The 18,778-nt window shown below is 35.5% G+C and overlaps 2 protein-coding genes and 1 long non-coding RNA gene across 3 annotated transcripts; 2 read left to right on the forward strand and 1 right to left on the reverse strand.

The window, feature by feature from the left end:
- Positions 1 to 2,371: 2,371 nt before the first annotated feature.
- Positions 2,372 to 9,688, reverse strand: LOC145590665 (uncharacterized). The gene is made up of 3 exons (XR_014102125.1): positions 9,425 to 9,688; positions 2,886 to 2,933; positions 2,372 to 2,462 (listed from the first exon to the last, which is right to left on the reverse strand). It is a non-coding gene; the product is annotated as an uncharacterized LOC145590665 (long non-coding RNA).
- Positions 3,522 to 5,059, forward strand: LOC145590688 (uncharacterized). Its single transcript, XM_081647096.1, has 3 exons — positions 3,522 to 3,632; positions 4,244 to 4,532; positions 4,631 to 5,059. Exons 2-3 carry the CDS (start codon positions 4,416 to 4,418, stop codon positions 4,964 to 4,966), a joined length of 453 nt encoding a protein of 150 aa, XP_081503222.1. The 5' UTR covers positions 3,522 to 3,632; positions 4,244 to 4,415; the 3' UTR covers positions 4,967 to 5,059.
- Positions 9,689 to 10,082: 394 nt separating the features above from the next.
- Positions 10,083 to 12,158, forward strand: LOC145592007 (uncharacterized). The gene is made up of 6 exons (XM_081648477.1): positions 10,083 to 10,317; positions 10,496 to 10,653; positions 10,774 to 10,836; positions 10,920 to 11,004; positions 11,126 to 11,362; positions 11,806 to 12,158. Exons 1-6 carry the CDS (start codon positions 10,083 to 10,085, stop codon positions 12,156 to 12,158), a joined length of 1,131 nt encoding a protein of 376 aa, XP_081504603.1.
- Positions 12,159 to 18,778: the final 6,620 nt, after the last annotated feature.

Here is an 18,778-nt window from a genome sequence, read left to right on the forward strand (position 1 = left end):
TTCCGCTTATTTCCTTCTTTTTTCTTTCCGGCCGATTCTTACTGAGAAGGTTGCTTCTTCTCAGCCCCCTGGCTGGCTATTCTGCTTTGGTAAGCGAACAAAAGTCAGATGCCTCAATGTAGGATTCGACCTCCCACAGTACGCTTGCGTATGTCTGAATCTTTTTCCTGGCTAAATTAAACTTGAAACCATTATGCCTTAACCCCAGAATAAATTCTGAATAGGCCATTTCATCTGGTAAGTGATGAATTTGGGCTTTTTCTTGATTGAACCTGTGGACGTACGAACGCAGTCCTTCATTCTTTCCTTGAACGATTGTTGCTAGGTTCAAGCTGGTCTTCCTTGGGGGAATGTTGTATGAGAAGGTTCCAACAAACATTAGACTGAGAGTGATAAAATAATTGATGCATCCGGCCGGCAGACTGTTGAACCAGTCTTGCGCCACGCCCTTAAGGGTGGCTGAGAAGCACCTGCACCATGTGGCATCGTTCACACTTTGCAAATACATCAGATTTCGGTACGAAGTGACGTGCTCTTCTGGGTTGCTTGTACCATCATAGGAGCCCACAAGTACACTCTTAACCTCTGCTGGTTGAGGGGAGTTGAGAATTTCCTGAGAAAACGGAGGCGGCTTATCACCGAGATTTAACAAACTCATTTGCCAATCAATCGGCTGAAGCTGTGCGGACGGTCTGGTCAAGTAAGCTGCTTGGTCGAACGGTTAGCCATATTGCCCGTACTGTCCGAAGACAGGAGGGTTAGGCGGCAAAAATGCATTAAGATTCTGGGGAGTCTGATATTGAAACGGCTGAGCAACAAGGATATGAGTTTGAGTATGATGAGCTTGGCTTCTGCTGGTCCTGGCCGAGCTGGTATGTTTGGAAAGAAAGGGGTCTGAGAATTCATCCGGCATTGTGTGAGTAGAGGAAGTGTCCAATAGACTGCTCGTTCCCGTTGTTTGTGCTGAATGTATTCCCTTGCGTCCTTCCAGCGTCGAAACTGTGTTTTCTCTAGGCACCTAGATAGATTCGTCCGCGGTACCCTAGGAGATCTTCCAGGTCGTCTGAAAAGGGTATTTCCAACATCTTCAGCGTTCGTTGCCTTGCTCTAGGTCTTCTTATGAGTGCCCTCTCTTCCCCTCCTGGGCTGCTGCCTAGAGGAAGAAAGCATCTTACCCTCAAGCTCCTTTCGGAGCTTACTCAAGGCAAGGTTAAGTGAACCAGCAGTAACTGGAGGATCCTCGGCCTCATGAAAGGAGGCGATCAAAGGGTCACTAGAATTTACTATTGCAGCTATATCCTCTACATGTCCGTCCTCACCAGGAGTAGGACCTGTGTTTGGTGTCTGACCATCTATTGCCATAACGGACGAGAGTCCCCACAAACGGCGCCAAATGTTTCGGGTGATTTTGTGATTCCCTCGGACTCTGGTCGCGTTTTTCTGACACGTAGACTGGGACACCTGCAAAACACGAATATTCCGGTGATGGAATATTCGCCTCCTATAGTTAAGTTAGTAACCTAAAATCGGAAAGGCTAGAAAGAGAAAGTAGAGATAAGTTGGAGCTGTTTTGTGCTCTATTGAATGCTGTCTTAATCCACCCCTCCCATCATAAATGATTGGGGTATTTATAGGGGTGGGGATCTGAGCTTTTTAGGGTTTGTACCCTAGAATGATGTTTTCTGATTGGCTGCACAATCAGGTAGGGACACGTGTCCTTAAGAAAACGTCGTTTTGCGGCTTTCTCAAGATTTGGGCCTCCTTATGTAAGGAGGCCCTTTTCTCTCTTATTCAAGTGCTCTTAAATAGGATTGCATACGTGCACTACTAGAAATCCCTTGTTTTTGCGACGCTTTTTGTGCTTATTTTAGACACTAAAAGCGTCGAGAAATATTTTCTCGACGCTACAAAAAAGCGTCGAAAATAAGTGAGCCGGGAATTTTACATGACACCAAACAGCGTCTAGATTCTCGACGCTTTTTTATGCCATAATTTTTATGCGAAGTGTCCAGATGTGGATTGGCATGCGCTATTTCGCAAAGTTAATATTCTCTACTCAGAAAAGCGTCGAGAATCTGCTCTTTATATATATATATATATATATATATATATATGTGTGTGTGTGTGATTTCTTTTCATCAACAGCTATATTTGATGAAAAATTAAAGCATAAAACAAAATCTGACAAAGAATAAAAAATCAATTTTTTTATAAAATATGTAATTTTTAAACAAAAACTTTAAAGTACTTTGTTCAACTTTTATTTGCCAGAAACTGGACTAATTAATTAAGTAAACTAAAAATAAAAAAGTAATACTTATTACGGCATTTTCTTTCATAAAAAAATTTGATTATCAAATCTAACAAAGTGGCTCGATCTCCTTTTCAAAGCCTGTAGCATGTAGGTGCATGCCCTTCAAACTTCTTGTCTATTTCTTGCAACTTTCTTCTAAATCTATAACCTAATTGAAACAATAAATAAGAACATGTTAAATCAACACTCAACGGCAGCACAAGGGTAAGGTATTGAACAACTACCTATGCAAAAGTCGCAAATTATATTGATAACCACATAACTAAAACAATAACCTAGATTTTAAAGCACAATTATTATCAGAATCATAGCAAAAGTAACCTTGACAACACATAATTTTCAATATTAATATCTTTAAAAAAATATCCAAAAAGTAAAAATATTTGATATTTGAAAAATGGTAATATGTATTTCATATAAACAAGCATCTAATTTAGCGCCTAAGTCAAGTAAACCAATTAATTATACAAGTCTAAGTGCACACGGGAAAATTAAACATATATGCAAACCTGATGTGAGAAAACAAACCCACAAACTAGTGCACACGGGAAAATTAAACATATATGCAAACCTGATGTGAGAAAACAAACCCACAAACTTCAACTGCAACGAACCTTATCTACAAATGGAAAAACAACATCGAATTAGGGCCTGTTCTGATTGACTGAACTTAGCTGAACTGAACTGAGCTAAACTTGTTAATTAGTGATTTTTAACTACGGATTAGTGATCTTTGATTATTTATTGATTATTTATTACTATGCATATGTGTATATACAAATGTACATATTAAAATATTTAAGAAAAATATACTATATAATTATAAAATTTATGGAAAATATATTAAAAACTTGAAACCCCAAAACATTTTAGACTCATATACTATTTAATTTAAAAATAAAATAGTATTATGACAAAAGAACACAAAACACTTACATGTATCTAACCCATTTAAACAAATTTAAAATAATAATAATAATAAATAAATAAATAAAAATAAAAAAAAAACGAAAAAGATGGAACGAAAATCTAACAGAGCCAACAACCCAATAGTCCAACACCCCAACCCACTCTCTTTATTGTTTTAATTAATACATGTATCTAACTAGTATCTAACCCCAAATAAAGAGAAAAAAAAAACCCCAGAAAGTTGTCTCCTTCCTCCTGTAGTCACCAGATCGGCGGTGCCCCAAATAAACACAAAAAAACCCCAAAGAAGCTTTCTCCTTCCTCCTGTAGTCCACCTGATCGGCGGTGCCCAACCGGTTGATTGGATTTTTCGGCGGCTGTTCTGCTACCTGAAGGTGTCCAAGCTAAGGTTAGTATCATTCCTGTGCCTAGTTTGTTATAGATAGTTCTGTTTTAAATAGGTTAGTATCATTCCTCCTTTCGTATTAGATAGATATGTTTTTTTAGTTGAATATTCTTCCTTTTGGTTAGTTTTTATTTATTGTTGTCGGTTACAATTTTAGTATGAATTGAATTATGAATTAAATAGTTGTTGAATTAATTTCTAATTGCCTAGTTTTTGAATTGCAGTGTAGTTATTTTTTTAAAATTGAATTTAATTTGTTAGGTTTATTGCTAATTAGATTTGTTACACATGTTTTAATTGCAAATTGAATTTGTTGTTAATAGAAATAATTCATCAGAGGATTGCTATTGACTTTCAGTGATATATATACAAAAAAACAATATATGCTATTGGCCTAAAACTAGGGAGTACAATAGCATGTTCAACGCCTAATTCTAAGGAACATAAACTAGTCTTATCTAATATATAAAAGACTAGGAACAGAAAACATATTCACATAACCGAAAGATATATATGCACATATATCACATATATTTAACAGTTGTGAGGCATAGTTTGTGGTGTAATGTTTGTTTTGTTACTTTGGTTGATGTTTAGCCATATCTTGTTTGCAGTGAGTACCAAACGGGCTTCATTCACTCCGGACATTGTGACCATACTTTTGGGAATCCTGCCAGAACATGTCACCCCGGGGGGAAAGTTGATTGGGATAATGTTGCAAATATTTTAAACACCCGAACAGGAAAGACATTTTCAGCCGTTTCTGTTAAGAATTGGTTCTCGAGTATGAAAGAAAAACACCATGCTTGGAAAGAATTGAAGAGATGGACTGGTTTTGGATGGGGGCCGAATAATTGCCCTCTAGTTGATCTTCAATCAGAAAAATGGCTAGCCTTTTCTAAGGTACTTGTTGAGTATTTTTTCCTTTTAAATTTCTATAATGTACACATGTGTTTTTTTTCCCAACTAATGCATCTCTTTGAAACAAAATCCTTTTTCAGAAATATAAAGCCAACGGAAGATCCCTTCTTAGGACTCCATTCGAGAATGAGAAAGAATGGAATAACATTTTGAAAGGTGGTTATGCAACTGGTGATTTAAGTTTTACACCTGCTTCACTTGGGCAGAAAGAACAGGAAGATGTTGCTGAAGTTGAAGGTGAAGGAGCAGGTGACTCTGATGATGTTCAGGGAGATGAAAAACCCCCAACATTGCCATCCAGCCTCCTATTGCCCAAAGTGACTCAAAAAAACGTAAAAGCATTGACAGCCACCCTACTGGAATATCTCGTAAAAAGTCCGGGGAAGAGGAAATTGATGCGTGTCTTGATGAACTGAGGCGATCCTCTTTGAGTCAATCTTCTAAACCCAAAAATGCTTTTAATGAAGTTCTTAGTATCTTGGACTCCGTGGGGATTTTAGAACAGTATGGGGAAGCTTTTGCTGTAGATATTCTTGATAGCTTTCGCAAAACTCCCGATGCCATTGATCTTTTCACCGCTTTGCGTTCTGATGAAGGGAGACTTCACTTTATCAGGAAGCATTGTAGGCTTCCAGATACTGCATATAAGCCAGACACCTCTTTCAGTTCATTGATATCTGAAGATGTCTTGATGTATGACAACTAGTATGTTAGGTTAGAATTGTGTGACTTTCTGCCGGCTTTTATGTTTGTGATCAGATTTTCATTGTGGATTTTAGTTACAACATATGTTGTTGTAATATGATCGGATGATTTCGGTTAAATTATTTCTGTTATGTGTGTTTGTATCAACTTTTGTGACCACTATGTATCAACTTTTATTTATCCTTTTTATTTTAAATTTCGTATAAAGTAATTTGCGTTAAATGTTTTGTTGGTTATGTAGAATGGATGATGAGTTGGTGCAAGAAAGTTTGACACGTATAGCATTGTATGAGCTACGGAGATTGACGTCCCAAGTTGAACGGATACCTATGCATGTTGGTGGGGAAACGGGGAGCCAATGGATTCATAGGATGCTGACAGGCCATCATAATTTGTGTAAAGAACAACTTCGGCTAAGTAGAGATCTATTTATAAGTCTTGCTAATGTCCTCGGAGAACAACAATTGTTGACAGATGATACTGGTAAACATATGCACATTGAAGAGCAACTTGCGATAGGTTTGTACATGCTTGCCAAACCTGCTTTCGTTCGCGATGCTGCTGAAAGATTTCAACATGGGGTATGTACTATTTCGAGGTATTTCTACAAAGTGTTAGAGGTATTGCAGACATTGTCAACTCAAATAATTCGACCTTATCAAAGTTTGAATGAAACACCTCCTGAAATTCAAAACAACAACAAACTCTGGCCTTTCTTTAAGGTACTCATTCACATTAAATTTTCAAGATGATTAGTGTCAATGTAATAACCATGTTCACTTTTGTGCTTAGGATTGTGTTAGTGCCATTGATGGTACCCTCATACATGCAGTTGTTGCCGATGCTGTGGGCAAGGCCTATAGAGATCGAAAAGGGGACAAATCATGGAATGTGATGGCAGTGTGTTCACATAACATGTTTACTCACATCAACGTAGGCTACGAAGGCAGTGCAAATGATAGCACCGTTTGGAAGCGAAGTTTAGGAGAAGCAAGAATGGGATTCCCTCATCCACCGCCTAGTACAAACTAAATTTCATGAATAAAATGGGAAAATCTATTAGTTTCGTTAACTAACATTATCATTATGGCACAGGAAAATACTATGTAGTCGATTCAGCGTATCCTAATACACTCGGGTACTTGAGTCCCCATACAGGACGTGATTTGAGGTATCATTTGCCTGATTTCAAGAGATCAGGTCCTCCACAAGGAATGTTTGAGCATTTCAATTACCTACACTCGTCTTGTCAAAATGTAATTGAGCGGATTTTTGCGATTCTGAAAAATAGGTGGAAGGTTCTACAACCTAAATTGATGCCGCAAATGGAATTACGTTTTCAGTTGCAAATAATCGTTGCTTGTTGTACTCTACACAATTTTATTCGTTTACATAAACTAGGGATTCCATTCACGCACCAAGTTGAAGTCATGGAGCGAAGAGAAGATCATACTATGTACGATCCTAACAGAAAAGCAGCTATGGATATTGTACGACAAGAAATAACTTATCAGATATGGGAGTCAGTTCAGAGGAATGCCGAGGTAATGGAGGAGCTTGGTGGACAAGAAGAAGACGAAGAACTAACTGACTATGAAAATTAGTTTAAGTTGGGTAGTACTCTAATTTTCTAAATGAGATTAACATTAGAAATGTGTATCAAAAAAATAGAACCATTTGAACAATGAATTGTATCAATATTATTATTATTATTATTATTATTATTATTATTATTATTATTATTATTATTTATTGATTATTATTATTATTATTATTTATTGATGATTATTATTATTATTATTATTTATTACTTATTTATTATTATTATTATTATTATTATTATTATTATTATTGTCGTTGTGATAAGAGCTTAAAAGAATGAAATTTGGCTTTATATCATTACCAATATCATTAGACATAAATTAAGAACTAAGCTGAGCTGAACTGAATTTCAACGAAAGAGAACAGGCCCTTAGTGAATTACAACCCACTACAATGGTTGTAGAAGCACACCCACACCTTTACATACATGAATGCAACACACAAGCACTCAACCAATCTGCATTCTTGAAACCTTGGAGAATGTAAGAAGGATCTGGAAGGGTGATTTTTCTAGAAAAAGTTTATAGATATAAGAATGATATACTTAAACTACAAAACATAATGCTAGAAAAAGAAATTTTTCTAGTAAATTTAGAGATAAAATTCAGTATACTAGCTGAAAGAAAGAAGGGAGGGTATTATCAAGCACCAGAGGAGGGTATTATCAAGCTTAGCTCTAGAACCTAAGAATCATTCAGTTAACGATCAATATTTCAGTATATCATGCAAGTTAAGACAATGCATAATGTACTAGAACAAGAGGTGTCAAGCATATATTACCATAATCCAAGAACCCGCTAACATAATCAAAAGGAGAATGAGAGTAAAGGTAGGTAATGCAGCTTACATGGCAAAGTTGACTTCATTTGCATTAAGAATCTGGTTCAACTCAAGCGTTACTCCATCAATAGTAGATTATCATTTAAAAAAAAAATTAGCAACCTTGAATCCTTGAAATATAGTAGACCATCCAATTACAAAAATTATTGTAATTATGTCCCAATAAACTTTAGATTTTGAGCCAACAAGAGAGCATCCATGTCTCAATAAAGTGATTGATAATAAACTTGAACAAAATAATATAGCTGATATCTTTTTTTGTAGATATGAAACTAAGAAAATATAAACAATATAATTAAAATTTAACCAGGCTAAGCATAAGCTGCATAACTAATAATAGTGTTTTTAATGAGGCAGACAAATTAATATTTAACCAAGCTCTTAATAAAAGTGTTTTTAATGAGGCAGACAAAGACACACGATAAGACTCTGCAACTGCGTAATTAATAATAACTTTATATTAAACATACTATTATCCAGAAATGATATTCATAGAGAGCCCATGAAAGAATAATGAATGATAGAAAACAATCAATACATTACAAGAGATAGGCTTGTCATCGACATCCTCGATCATCTACTTAAGCTAACGACACAACCCCCCATATAAATCCATCAATATCTGGAAACTATAAAAGTTAATGACTGACTTAGTTCTTACAGTAAAAGTTAAACTTAGAAAAAATAGTGTTTCACTTCAGTTCATATACAAAGCATAGTTGTACACACTAACATCCTCATTTCATCCAACAATTATTTCTACTTAACGATAGAGTCCAAATCATTTACAAATAATAAAGATTAAGGATCGTTTCTGCTCATCATTTTTCTTTATAGCTCTGTATTAATTTTAACACTTCATCAACAATTTTCTATAACTTTCAATGAAGAGATTAAAATATGGCTAATATCAATAAAAAATAAAGGAATTACCAAACCATAAATTAACAATATTGACCCATGATATCTAAATACTTAATCTCATATATTAAAATACATGGTTCCAAAGTACTATCTAGTAGTTGGTTATCCACTTATATCCATTAAACTAGCCTAGAAAACTCAATTTCTATAACAGATGTGTTATGCTCATTTTATCTTTCATTTTACGGAGTAACAACTCTACTTCTATATTTAGATAGATAGTCCTTTAAAATCCACAGGGACAAGCCCACTCTGTGATTCAGAAAGACAATCCCTGCCACACAATGAAACATGGGTATAATGCCAATAAAACAAATAATTTGAACACGCAAAAAAAAAAAAGCAATGAATTAAGCATACAACCTTTGAAGAACTGAGTAAGGGGTAGGCCATAGATCGAATACGGTAGATAGTCACACTAAAGCCGGATCCCTGACATAAGACTATCTAGTTTAACCTTCAATTTTAATTTATAAAAATCTAAGAAAATTACAAATCGAAAAGTTAGCTCAACTGACAAAAATTCAGGGATAATTAGCTTGTATACCCAAGGCAGCAAGATGAAGCAATTTGCAAAAAATGAAACAAATTTAGATTAATAGGAAAAATAAACCCTATAAATTAGCAGAGAAACCAGTATATACCTGAAATATTGAAGACAAATAAGATTAGAATATTTCACAGATTTAAATCATCGAGCAAGGTGAATTGCAAGGCATTAATTTCATCTAGAAACAAAATTTGAATGAGAAAACCCCAAATTGATTTTGCCGATTTTGAAATATCAAAAGGGAATTGATCACCTGATTAAATTCGCGATCTTGTGATTCGGAATCTTCATCTGCTGCAAAACTTTAACATGAAATTTCTTTACAATTTCATCAACGAATAAAGAAACGAAATTAAGATGAGTTCTAAACAATAAATTAATAAAATTGATAAAAAAAAGAAGAAAATTTCCATAATTTGAAGCCGAATTTGATGAATCTCTTGTGGTTTCAGAATGAGATTATGGAGAAATCTAAATTAGAGTTAGTAGACAAGTGGCGCTGAGAATTTTGAGTTTATACGGGATTGAAACTATTTTGTGTTAGTGGGGCAGTTACACAGCTTACACTAAAACTCGCTGCCAATCGAGTAAGTCACGTGCCTAGCAAGTGGAATTCTCGACCCTTTAATATGTTGTAAAAAAATTTCGACCAATAAAAGCGTCAACAAAACACGGGACCAAATATTTACGCTGACGCCTTGTGTACAGCGTCGAGCACATAGCGTCGAGAAACCAAGTGATTTGTTATACTGGTAGCTTCTTCCTATAGTGACACATGTCGCCTTCTGATTGGGCCACGTGTATTGTCACCACAGGATTTGTCCACATGTTAGGGTAATTTTTCCCCCAAACACTATTGATGTAGGCTGAAAATTCATATTACCATCATCCTCACATGAAGCCCCGATAATATGGCCCATCATTATCAAGATGTTATAGCAGTTGTCCGTGTTTTGGTTCCACCTGATTTATTTATAAAAATCACTTGCAATCCAAATTGGCCTGAGGTTGTAAATGAGATATCTACACATGGAAGTCGCCGCACAAAAGATAGACCAAATATTGTAGCGCGTGTTTTCAAGATTAAATTGAAAGAAATGCTTCGCGATTTGAAGGATAAACGAAAGTATGGGAAAGTCATTGCTGGTGAGTTTTGTGGATTAATTATACTACATCCGATTTTTTTTAGTTGCGACTTTGGGGTATTACTTGAGAGATATAAAATATTCCAAAGTTGCAACTAAAAAAAATCGGAGGTAGTACAATATTACTATATTTCTTGACATATTACATTAATTAACATGTGTTATATTTCATGTTATAGATTTTTACTTCATTGAATTTCAAAAGCGAGGACTTCCACATGCCCATATTCTCATAACATTGGCTCCAGAAAATAATCCTAAGTGTCCAGAGGATATCGATGTAATTATCTCTACGGAAATCCCTGAGAAGGATAGATATCCTTTGGCATATGAAAAAGTTACCAAGAACATGCTCTATTGACCATGTAGGCCATGTTTAATAGATAGAAAGTGTTCAAAACATTTCCCGAAGAAATTCTGTGCTGAAACCACCTTTGATGATAATGACTTTGTGCAGTATAGCCGTAAACAACATAGAGAGCCTATTATTGTTAATGGAAGGGAGGTTGATAATTGTTGGGTGGTACCATACAATAGAGATCTATGTGTTAATTACAATGCACAATAAATGTTGAGCATGTTGCTGCGAGAAGTGTGGTGCAGTATCTATACAAGTATGTTACTAAAGGTCAAGCTCGATTAACGGTTATCATTGAAAAAAAATTCAACCACACGACGTGGTCAAGAGGTACGACAAGCAAGTAGGGTAGATGAGATATAACAATACTTAGATTGTCGGTATGTATCTTCCATTGAAGCATGCTAGAGAATATTTGAGTTTGATTTGAAACATCAATATCCTTTAACAGAACTACTTCAGTTTCATCTACCTGGTGAACAATTTGTAGTTTTTAATGATAATGATGATCTGCATAAAATCCTTCAACAACCGAGACTGCAACAAACCTTGTTAACTATGTGGTTTCAAGCTAACATGGATTTTGCAGAAGCAAATCAATACACTTACCAAAATTTTCCAATGGGATTCAGATGGGAACGTTCTTTAAAAAGGTGGACACAACAACAGATTGATAGACCTTGCATTGGTAGATTGCCTTTTGTTCATCCAAATTTGAGGGAACGTTATTACTTACAATTGCTTTAATTAAGGTTTGTGGAGAAAAATCTTTTGAAGATATAAAAACTTTTAATGGTTTCATCCACCCTACCTTCAGATCCGCTTGTCATGCATTAGGGTTGCTTGACGACGATAATGAGTGGCATGTAACTTTGTCAAAAGCATCTAACTGGGCATCGGGTTCACAGTTAAGAAACATGTTTTTCGCCATATTTAAGTGATCCGAAACAGTTTTGGGAACAACATTGGGGTGAAATTACTGATGACCTTGAGAGAGTGATGCAACGTCAAACTAGAAACCCTAATTTACGATTGACACCCGAAGAGATGCATAATCAAGGATTAAAAAATATTGAGCATATCCTGAATAAACTTAGAAGGTCATTGACAGATTTCCTTAACATGCCACAGTCTTCTTCAGAGATAGCATGCAATGCCTTAATCGGTTGATAAGAGATGAACTTGATTATGATACACATGATGAGGCCAACAGATTTGATACCTTAGTTAGAGGGTTAAACACAGATCAATATAGAGTATGCGCTGCAATACTCGATGCAGATTCTCGATATGTAGGTGGGCTGCTTTTTGTCTACGATAGTGGTGGGACAGGAAAAACATACCTCTGGAACATCCTGATTGCAAAATTCAGATCCAAAAGAAAGATCATGCTCTTCGTGGCTTCATTAGAAATTGCTGCTTTATTATTGCATGGGGGTAAAACTGCGCATTCAACTTTCAAGATTCCTTTCGATCTTGATTAACATTTTTTTTGTTACTTCAAAAAAGACTCAACCTGTGCTAATTTGATCTGTGAAGCATCGTTAAGTATATGGGATGAGGCTCTAATTACCCTCAATTAGCATTTGAGGTGGTAGATAGACATTTCAAGAACATTTGTAATGACAATAGAGTTTTCGGAGGTAAATTGGTTGTTCTTGGTGGAGACTTTAGACAAATACTTCTTGCGGTACTAGATGAAGGACGAGAATCTATTATTGTAGCTACCTTGCATCGAGCGTCCTTTTGGAGAGAGTGCCAAGTTATGTTCCTAAGGATAAACATGCGTTTATGTCAAAGTGAAGTTCCCTCCAATACCCTTGAACAAATTCGAGAATTTGTTGATTGGATAATAAAAGTTGGAGAAGGAGATATAGCAGGGGTGCCCATTACAAAGGAAGGGGAACCAAATTGGATTGAAATTACACATGATTTTTTGATAACCGATGATGAACAAGGTTTACAAAATCTTATTAACTTTGTCTACCGCAACTTGCCTTCAAATTACACGAATTGGGAATACCTCAAGGATCGTGGAATTCTAGCACCAACAAACAATGATGTAGATGAGTTAAATTCAAAAATTTTATCAATGCTACCAGGAAATGTGTAGAGATATTATAGTTCGAATACTTTGGGTCATACAGGAGATGGTGGGTTCTTTGATAACATGGAGCCTGTGGAATTATTAAATGCATTAAATTTGTCAGGTCTTCCTAATCATTGCTTAGAGTTGAAAGTTGGTGCCCCGTTAATGTTGATGCGAAATATGAACCAATCCATAGGGTTGTGTAATGGAACACGCCTTATTATCAAGAAGTTGGGTTATTGGGTGATTGAAGCACAAGTGATCACAGGTCCAAGAGCTACAAAATCAGTTCTGATTATGTGAATTGATTTAACACCTTCTAACAAGAAGATAGAGCTTCCTCTTAAAATAAGGCAATTTCCATTAAAATTAGCCTTTGCCATGACAATAAATAAAAGCCAGGGACAAATGTTGAGCAAAGTTGACATTTTTCTCCCTAGGCCCGTGTTTAATCATGGCCAATTATATGTTGTAATGTCAAAAGTTACATCTTCGATCCTTCCAGGCTAAAAATCTTACTATAAAATAAGAAGGATGTTTCTAATAGTTTGACTAAAAATATTGTGTATAAGGAAGTATTAAGCAGTGTAAATTAGCTATGTCTGTAGTTTTGTTATAACATTTATTTAGTAACTCTTAGCAATGTTTGTTTTAATGTAATTTTTAGAGTTATACTTTTTTTTTTTTATAATTCTCTTTGTCATGTTAACGCTTCCATTTTACTTTAGTAAAGATTTATTTCATTATCTATACTATTTATATAACCTTTATACTTGTGTGAGGTTGGATCGATAATGATATAATATGTAAATTAATTTTTATGCCCACTTTAATGATGTTAAAATGTAGGAAATGGATACAAAATACACATCATGTCGTTGTATTACCATTACTACATTCAATGTGAATATGAGAGTGCGTTTATTATGGATGGTCAATGAAAAAGCTAGAGCTAGAGGTACAAGTTACGTCCATTGTTTATGGAGTATGGTATTCATTGACTCAAATGTTTGAACTATATTTTTACTTAGTGCTTAATTTATTTTTCCGATATATTCATTTATTTGACACTTATGTATGAATTTTTCAATTTCTAGGTGGACGAAGTTCAAGTCACATTGTTCAATACTGATGATAAATATAAAGAGATCTTGAAACAAGAAAAGGTTTGTTCAATTGCTCAGCTAGAGCTTATTCCTCCAGATACATCTTACAAATATGCCAATAACCAAATGAGGTTGAAATTTGGTAGCAACACCACGATAACAAAAGTTCTTGATGATTGTGATTATATACCAAGGTACAATTTCAGGTTTACAGAATTTTGCCACATTCCATAATACGTTCACATGCCCAATTCTCTTATTGTCGGTATGTGTCTTTTAGTAATTAAAATACATAATATGAATATTTATTTCATTTTTAAAATTATTTTTGAGTTTTAATGGTCATATCATTTTTTCTTGGTGATGACTGTACACAAATGTTATTGGAATGGTTATATATGTGTCTGAATCATATAGAGTCTCAGGTGGGAGACAACAATTCAAAAGAGATGTGTTACTCTACAACACAAAGTAAGAGCGTATTACACAATTTACAATATCTTTATGTAATTGTAACAACTTATGCAATGTTAAATTTAAAAAAAAAAAATCAAAAGACATTTTGATTTACTGTATGGAAACAATGAGGCTAACTTTATGGGAAGGGTTTGCTCATGATCAAGGTCGTTTCTTATTCCATGAGCTTAATTAGGATCATGTGTTGGGTGCATCCATGGTATCAATTGGCTCCTATTATTGTAAAATACGTTTTTTAAATAAGATAACCATAGAAAGACTATGGTGTCATTTACTTTATTATCATTGCTTAGAATACTTTTACTAACATTCCAATAGGTGCATGTCTTTCGATTGTTGGACGTATCAGGCTTTTTATTGATCCTAATATTGATGAAACTGATGATCTGCACAGATGATAAGCCTAAAAACTTCATAGTCAACGATGTAAGTTTATGTTGCATACTTATGTATTTATATAACTCGTATAAGTATGCGGATGATGGATATGTCCAAAAACATATCAGCTGGAGTCAAATTTTAGCTAATATTATCTCTCAAATGGAAATGGTGTTTAATGCTAAAAGGATCAAGTTAAATCAGTTTTCAACTGCTCATAATGTATGAATACCAACCATTATTTATTTGACATTTTCTTATACATGAGGTATCTAATATTTGATGTGTTCTTTTAGGTAAAATACTTTCAAGTACTAGCAAAAGTTTTATCCATTGATTCTTCTATGCCTATTTGGTATGAATCATGTGCTCGACACTCAAGGAGAACTGATATGTGCGTGGAGTGTGACCCCTCTTTCAGTAGGCCAAGGTATTCTCACTTTATAATTTATATTTATAAAATATACTTATAACTTGCTTTACACATCATTATACCTAATTATATCGTATCAATAATAACAGATATAGAATCAATGTAAAAATTGGTGATGCTACAAATACATTATCTGTTGTACTCTTTGGCCAAAATTCTTAGATGATTATCAGTTATCCAATATCAAGTATTCAAGCGATGACAAATAATGTAAGTATACCGTTTAATCATATATTAAGGAAATACACACATGCATAATGACTAAATATGTTCCTTATGATCAGGAATTTGGAGGCTAAATTTAAGAGGAGTTCTGAGTGAACGTCTAATGAATACATTCACTTTCATACTACATGTTCCTGAGATACGAAATAATGATATCATAGTTGCATCTGTTTTACAAGTAAGATGGGAGGAAAAATTCTACTACTTGTAACGAGAGATGCGCGGACAACCAAATTGAAGACTTAAATTCATTCAGCACAATATCTGAAGACTTATTTTTTTCTAGAGATTCAACACTTGGGTTTTTTTTTTTTTGTGGTTTTTGTTGTTACTATTTTTTGTTTCTGTAGGCGTCGTTTTAAGTGCGCCTATGTTAAAGCATGTAGTGAATATGCTTGGCACTCATAGGAAGTGGGAATTGACATATACGATTAGGGACAAAGAAAAGTAGAGAGCCGCCAACAAGTTTTTAAGGAACTTGTAAACCGTTCACGGATCATAAAAGGCAACCACGAATAAAGGGACAACGATAGGCAACAACAATTGACCCGTCAATGTTACACCCCATTCATAATCCATGAGATTACTAACTCCATATGGTTCGGAACCACAAAAGGAGGATCGGGGATGATGGTACGAAGTGAGTCATGGAGTCACATTCGCTCGTATTGACCTCTACTCGATTCTTATTGTGAAAAGCATTCCTGCGATCTCAAAGGCATACAAACAAAATATTCAATTCACTCCAAACTATTATTAAGCTAAATTGGTTGAATATTAATGCAACATATTATTCTAAAATATTAGTGATCACTTGATTGAACAATAATATTAAAAAGGAACCTAAACCGGTTGTCCAAATTATCTTATTAGGCGTGATTTTCAATTACATATTCCCTTTAAACATGCAATATTATGATCAAGAAATAATAATAGAATCAGCATTAATATTGGAAGCAATTTAACAATAAATCCAACAATATAAAATCGTTAGAAAAATAATAGAAATAAAAGGAACATAATTCTTACTTTGATTCTGTTTGCTGGAAACTATAAAATAATAAACGAGTCAGTAACTTGAAGGAAAAATAATAAAACAATATTTAAATTAAATTAAATTAAATTAAATAGAGTTGATTTGGGGCCAAACCCTCAAACAGTTCTACCTTTCACGCCTTAGTTTAAGGACAGAACCTCGAGTAATGTATGAACTCCTTGGAGTGCTTGAAGAGGGAATTTTGAAAGAAGAAGGGTAGGCTAGTGTTTAGTCTAGAGCATAGAAGAGGGAAAAAGAAAGTTCATTCATGCCCCGTACATCATAAATGAGGGGGTATTTATAGAAAAAATGAGTAGAGGGAACACACGGAACCCTAAAAAGATAGAAACCCTAAAAAATAATACCGTGACACGACAGTGCACACCGTGACACGGTGCCAGGTACCATCAGACGGGGCAAACTCCCGTGACACGGTGGAAAACAGAGTGACGCGGGAAATAATTAGGTTACGGGAGATAAAAAACGTGAAGGGTTTACGCGGAAAGGACACGGAGATGCCCCGTGTCACAGCACTGGCACCGTGTCACGGGGGTGCACACCGTGGCGCGACATTGTGCCCGGGACGCGGTGCTTTTTGCCGTGACGCGGGAAACTATGCGTCCATTTTTCCGTCTAAATTCATTTTTACCTTAATTTCGTTCAACCTTTTTAAGTGCCGATTGATAATTTAGGGCCATTTCTGATTTATTATTTATTAATTGGGCCAAAATAATAAAATAAATAAAATAAAATAGGTTAGGGCCAAAATAATAAATAAAATAAGGTTTGGGCTAAAATTAAAAATAAACTATGCTTTGACTAAACATCAAGACTGATCCATGGATTATTAAAACTGATTTTAATTAAATACGATCTTTTAAGCACTCTCGGGATTAAATACTGAACCCGACCAATAATGGCGGTGAAAGATTGTTCATCATCGGGTTTGGTTTCGGGGAGACATTTTTAGGTGTCTACAGAAGCCCCCACTTTGACTGAGTTAGTTTCAAAAACGATAGTCAAAGTAGTCAATAGGGACCGAGAATGATTTAAGACGTTCTGCGATCCTAAATCACTCTGTATAAGCCAATACCTGTAGAAAAATGTTAGTTCTACAGATAAAAGAGTATAGGGATAGAATGCTTATCTGACACCAGTGTATCGGTGACAAATGAGTTTGGTAGCTTCCTATGCTTGAAGGAATCCACCGGATGACGTTTCGCTGAAATACTTTCCATGCTTGAGGAAAGTCGACTGATGAATTTGGTAGCTTTCTAAGCTTGAAGAAACCTACCGAATGATACTTTCCATGCCTGAGGAAAGTCGACATATGATTTTGGTGTCTTTCTATGCTTGAAGAAATCCACCGAATAATACTTTCCATGCTTGAGGAAAGCCGACAGAGTAATTTGGCGGTTTTCTATACTTGAAGAAAAATCCACAGATAATGCTTTCCATGCTTGAGGAAAGCCGACTTGGCAGTTTTCTATAATTGAAGAAAAATCTACCGAAAATGTTTTCCATGCTTGAGGAAAACCGACAATTGATATAATCGCTGACTTCTTTACTTTGAGAGGTGACAACGACCGACAATTTTCCATGCTTAAGGAAAAAACTTGTCGAATGAAATTTGCAAGTCTCTGTGCATTGAGAATTTTGCGCCATGAAATAATGATGGTTCGATTGTCCCCGAACGTGGGCTGTAGATGATTTACCTTAAAGTCAACTATCCGACCATATTAGGTGTTAAAATGTCGAAAATGTGACCCTGACGCTTGTTAGGGGTAAACTGGTAATTTCGGTAGCCTATAAATACCAATTAAAATTTTCCGCGCAATTCCGGTGAGATAATAACTGCTCAAGAGTTGCGGAAAATCGTTGAAAGTGCCAAAATATTCGCCAGGAGGTTTAAAAATGTGTGCAGGGCGCACAGTTAAGCACCGTGCCACGTGGACAATTCCCGCGACACGGTGTCTGACCCCGTCAAACGGTGGGGAATCCCGTGTCACGTGATTTTTTTTGGTGCTGGAATTGTCCACACACCTTGATATTTTCACCGTGCCACGCGCAAACATGCCTTTACCAGGTAATGGGATTCGTGGCACGGGAAATGTGTCGCTTAACAGGCATTTTTAGACTTTAAATATTAGCTACTTCTTCACCATTTTCATTCTCAATCTCTTTCTGTCCTCACTCTTTCTTTTTTTTTTTAATCATTTTTAACATCTCTGGTCACCGTGCCACGAAGCCCAGCACCGGCGCGCGGAGGACACCACCGTGTCACGGCGTCTGTTCCCGTTCCAAGGCCGTTCTGATTCGCCGTTTTTCTGCCGCTGCTGCTGTCAAACGTTCGCCGTTGC

Source organism: Chenopodium album, chromosome 18 (assembly GCF_948465745.1).
Source record: "Chenopodium album chromosome 18, dcCheAlbu1.1, whole genome shotgun sequence".
NCBI classification, from domain to species: Eukaryota; Viridiplantae; Streptophyta; class Magnoliopsida; order Caryophyllales; family Amaranthaceae; genus Chenopodium; species Chenopodium album.

Coding starts and splice junctions, on each gene's coding strand:
- LOC145590688 (XM_081647096.1), top strand. CDS start 4,416: ATGAAAGAAAAACACCATGCTTGGAAAGAATTGAAGAGATGGACTGGT. Junction 4,533..4,630: donor AATGGCTAGCCTTTTCTAAG/GTACTTGTTGAG, acceptor ATCCTTTTTCAG/AAATATAAAGCCAACGGAAG.
- LOC145592007 (XM_081648477.1), top strand. CDS start 10,083: ATGGCCCATCATTATCAAGATGTTATAGCAGTTGTCCGTGTTTTGGTT. Junction 10,837..10,919: donor GGGAGGTTGATAATTGTTGG/GTGGTACCATAC, acceptor AGTGTGGTGCAG/TATCTATACAAGTATGTTAC. Junction 11,005..11,125: donor CCACACGACGTGGTCAAGAG/GTACGACAAGCA, acceptor ATCCTTTAACAG/AACTACTTCAGTTTCATCTA.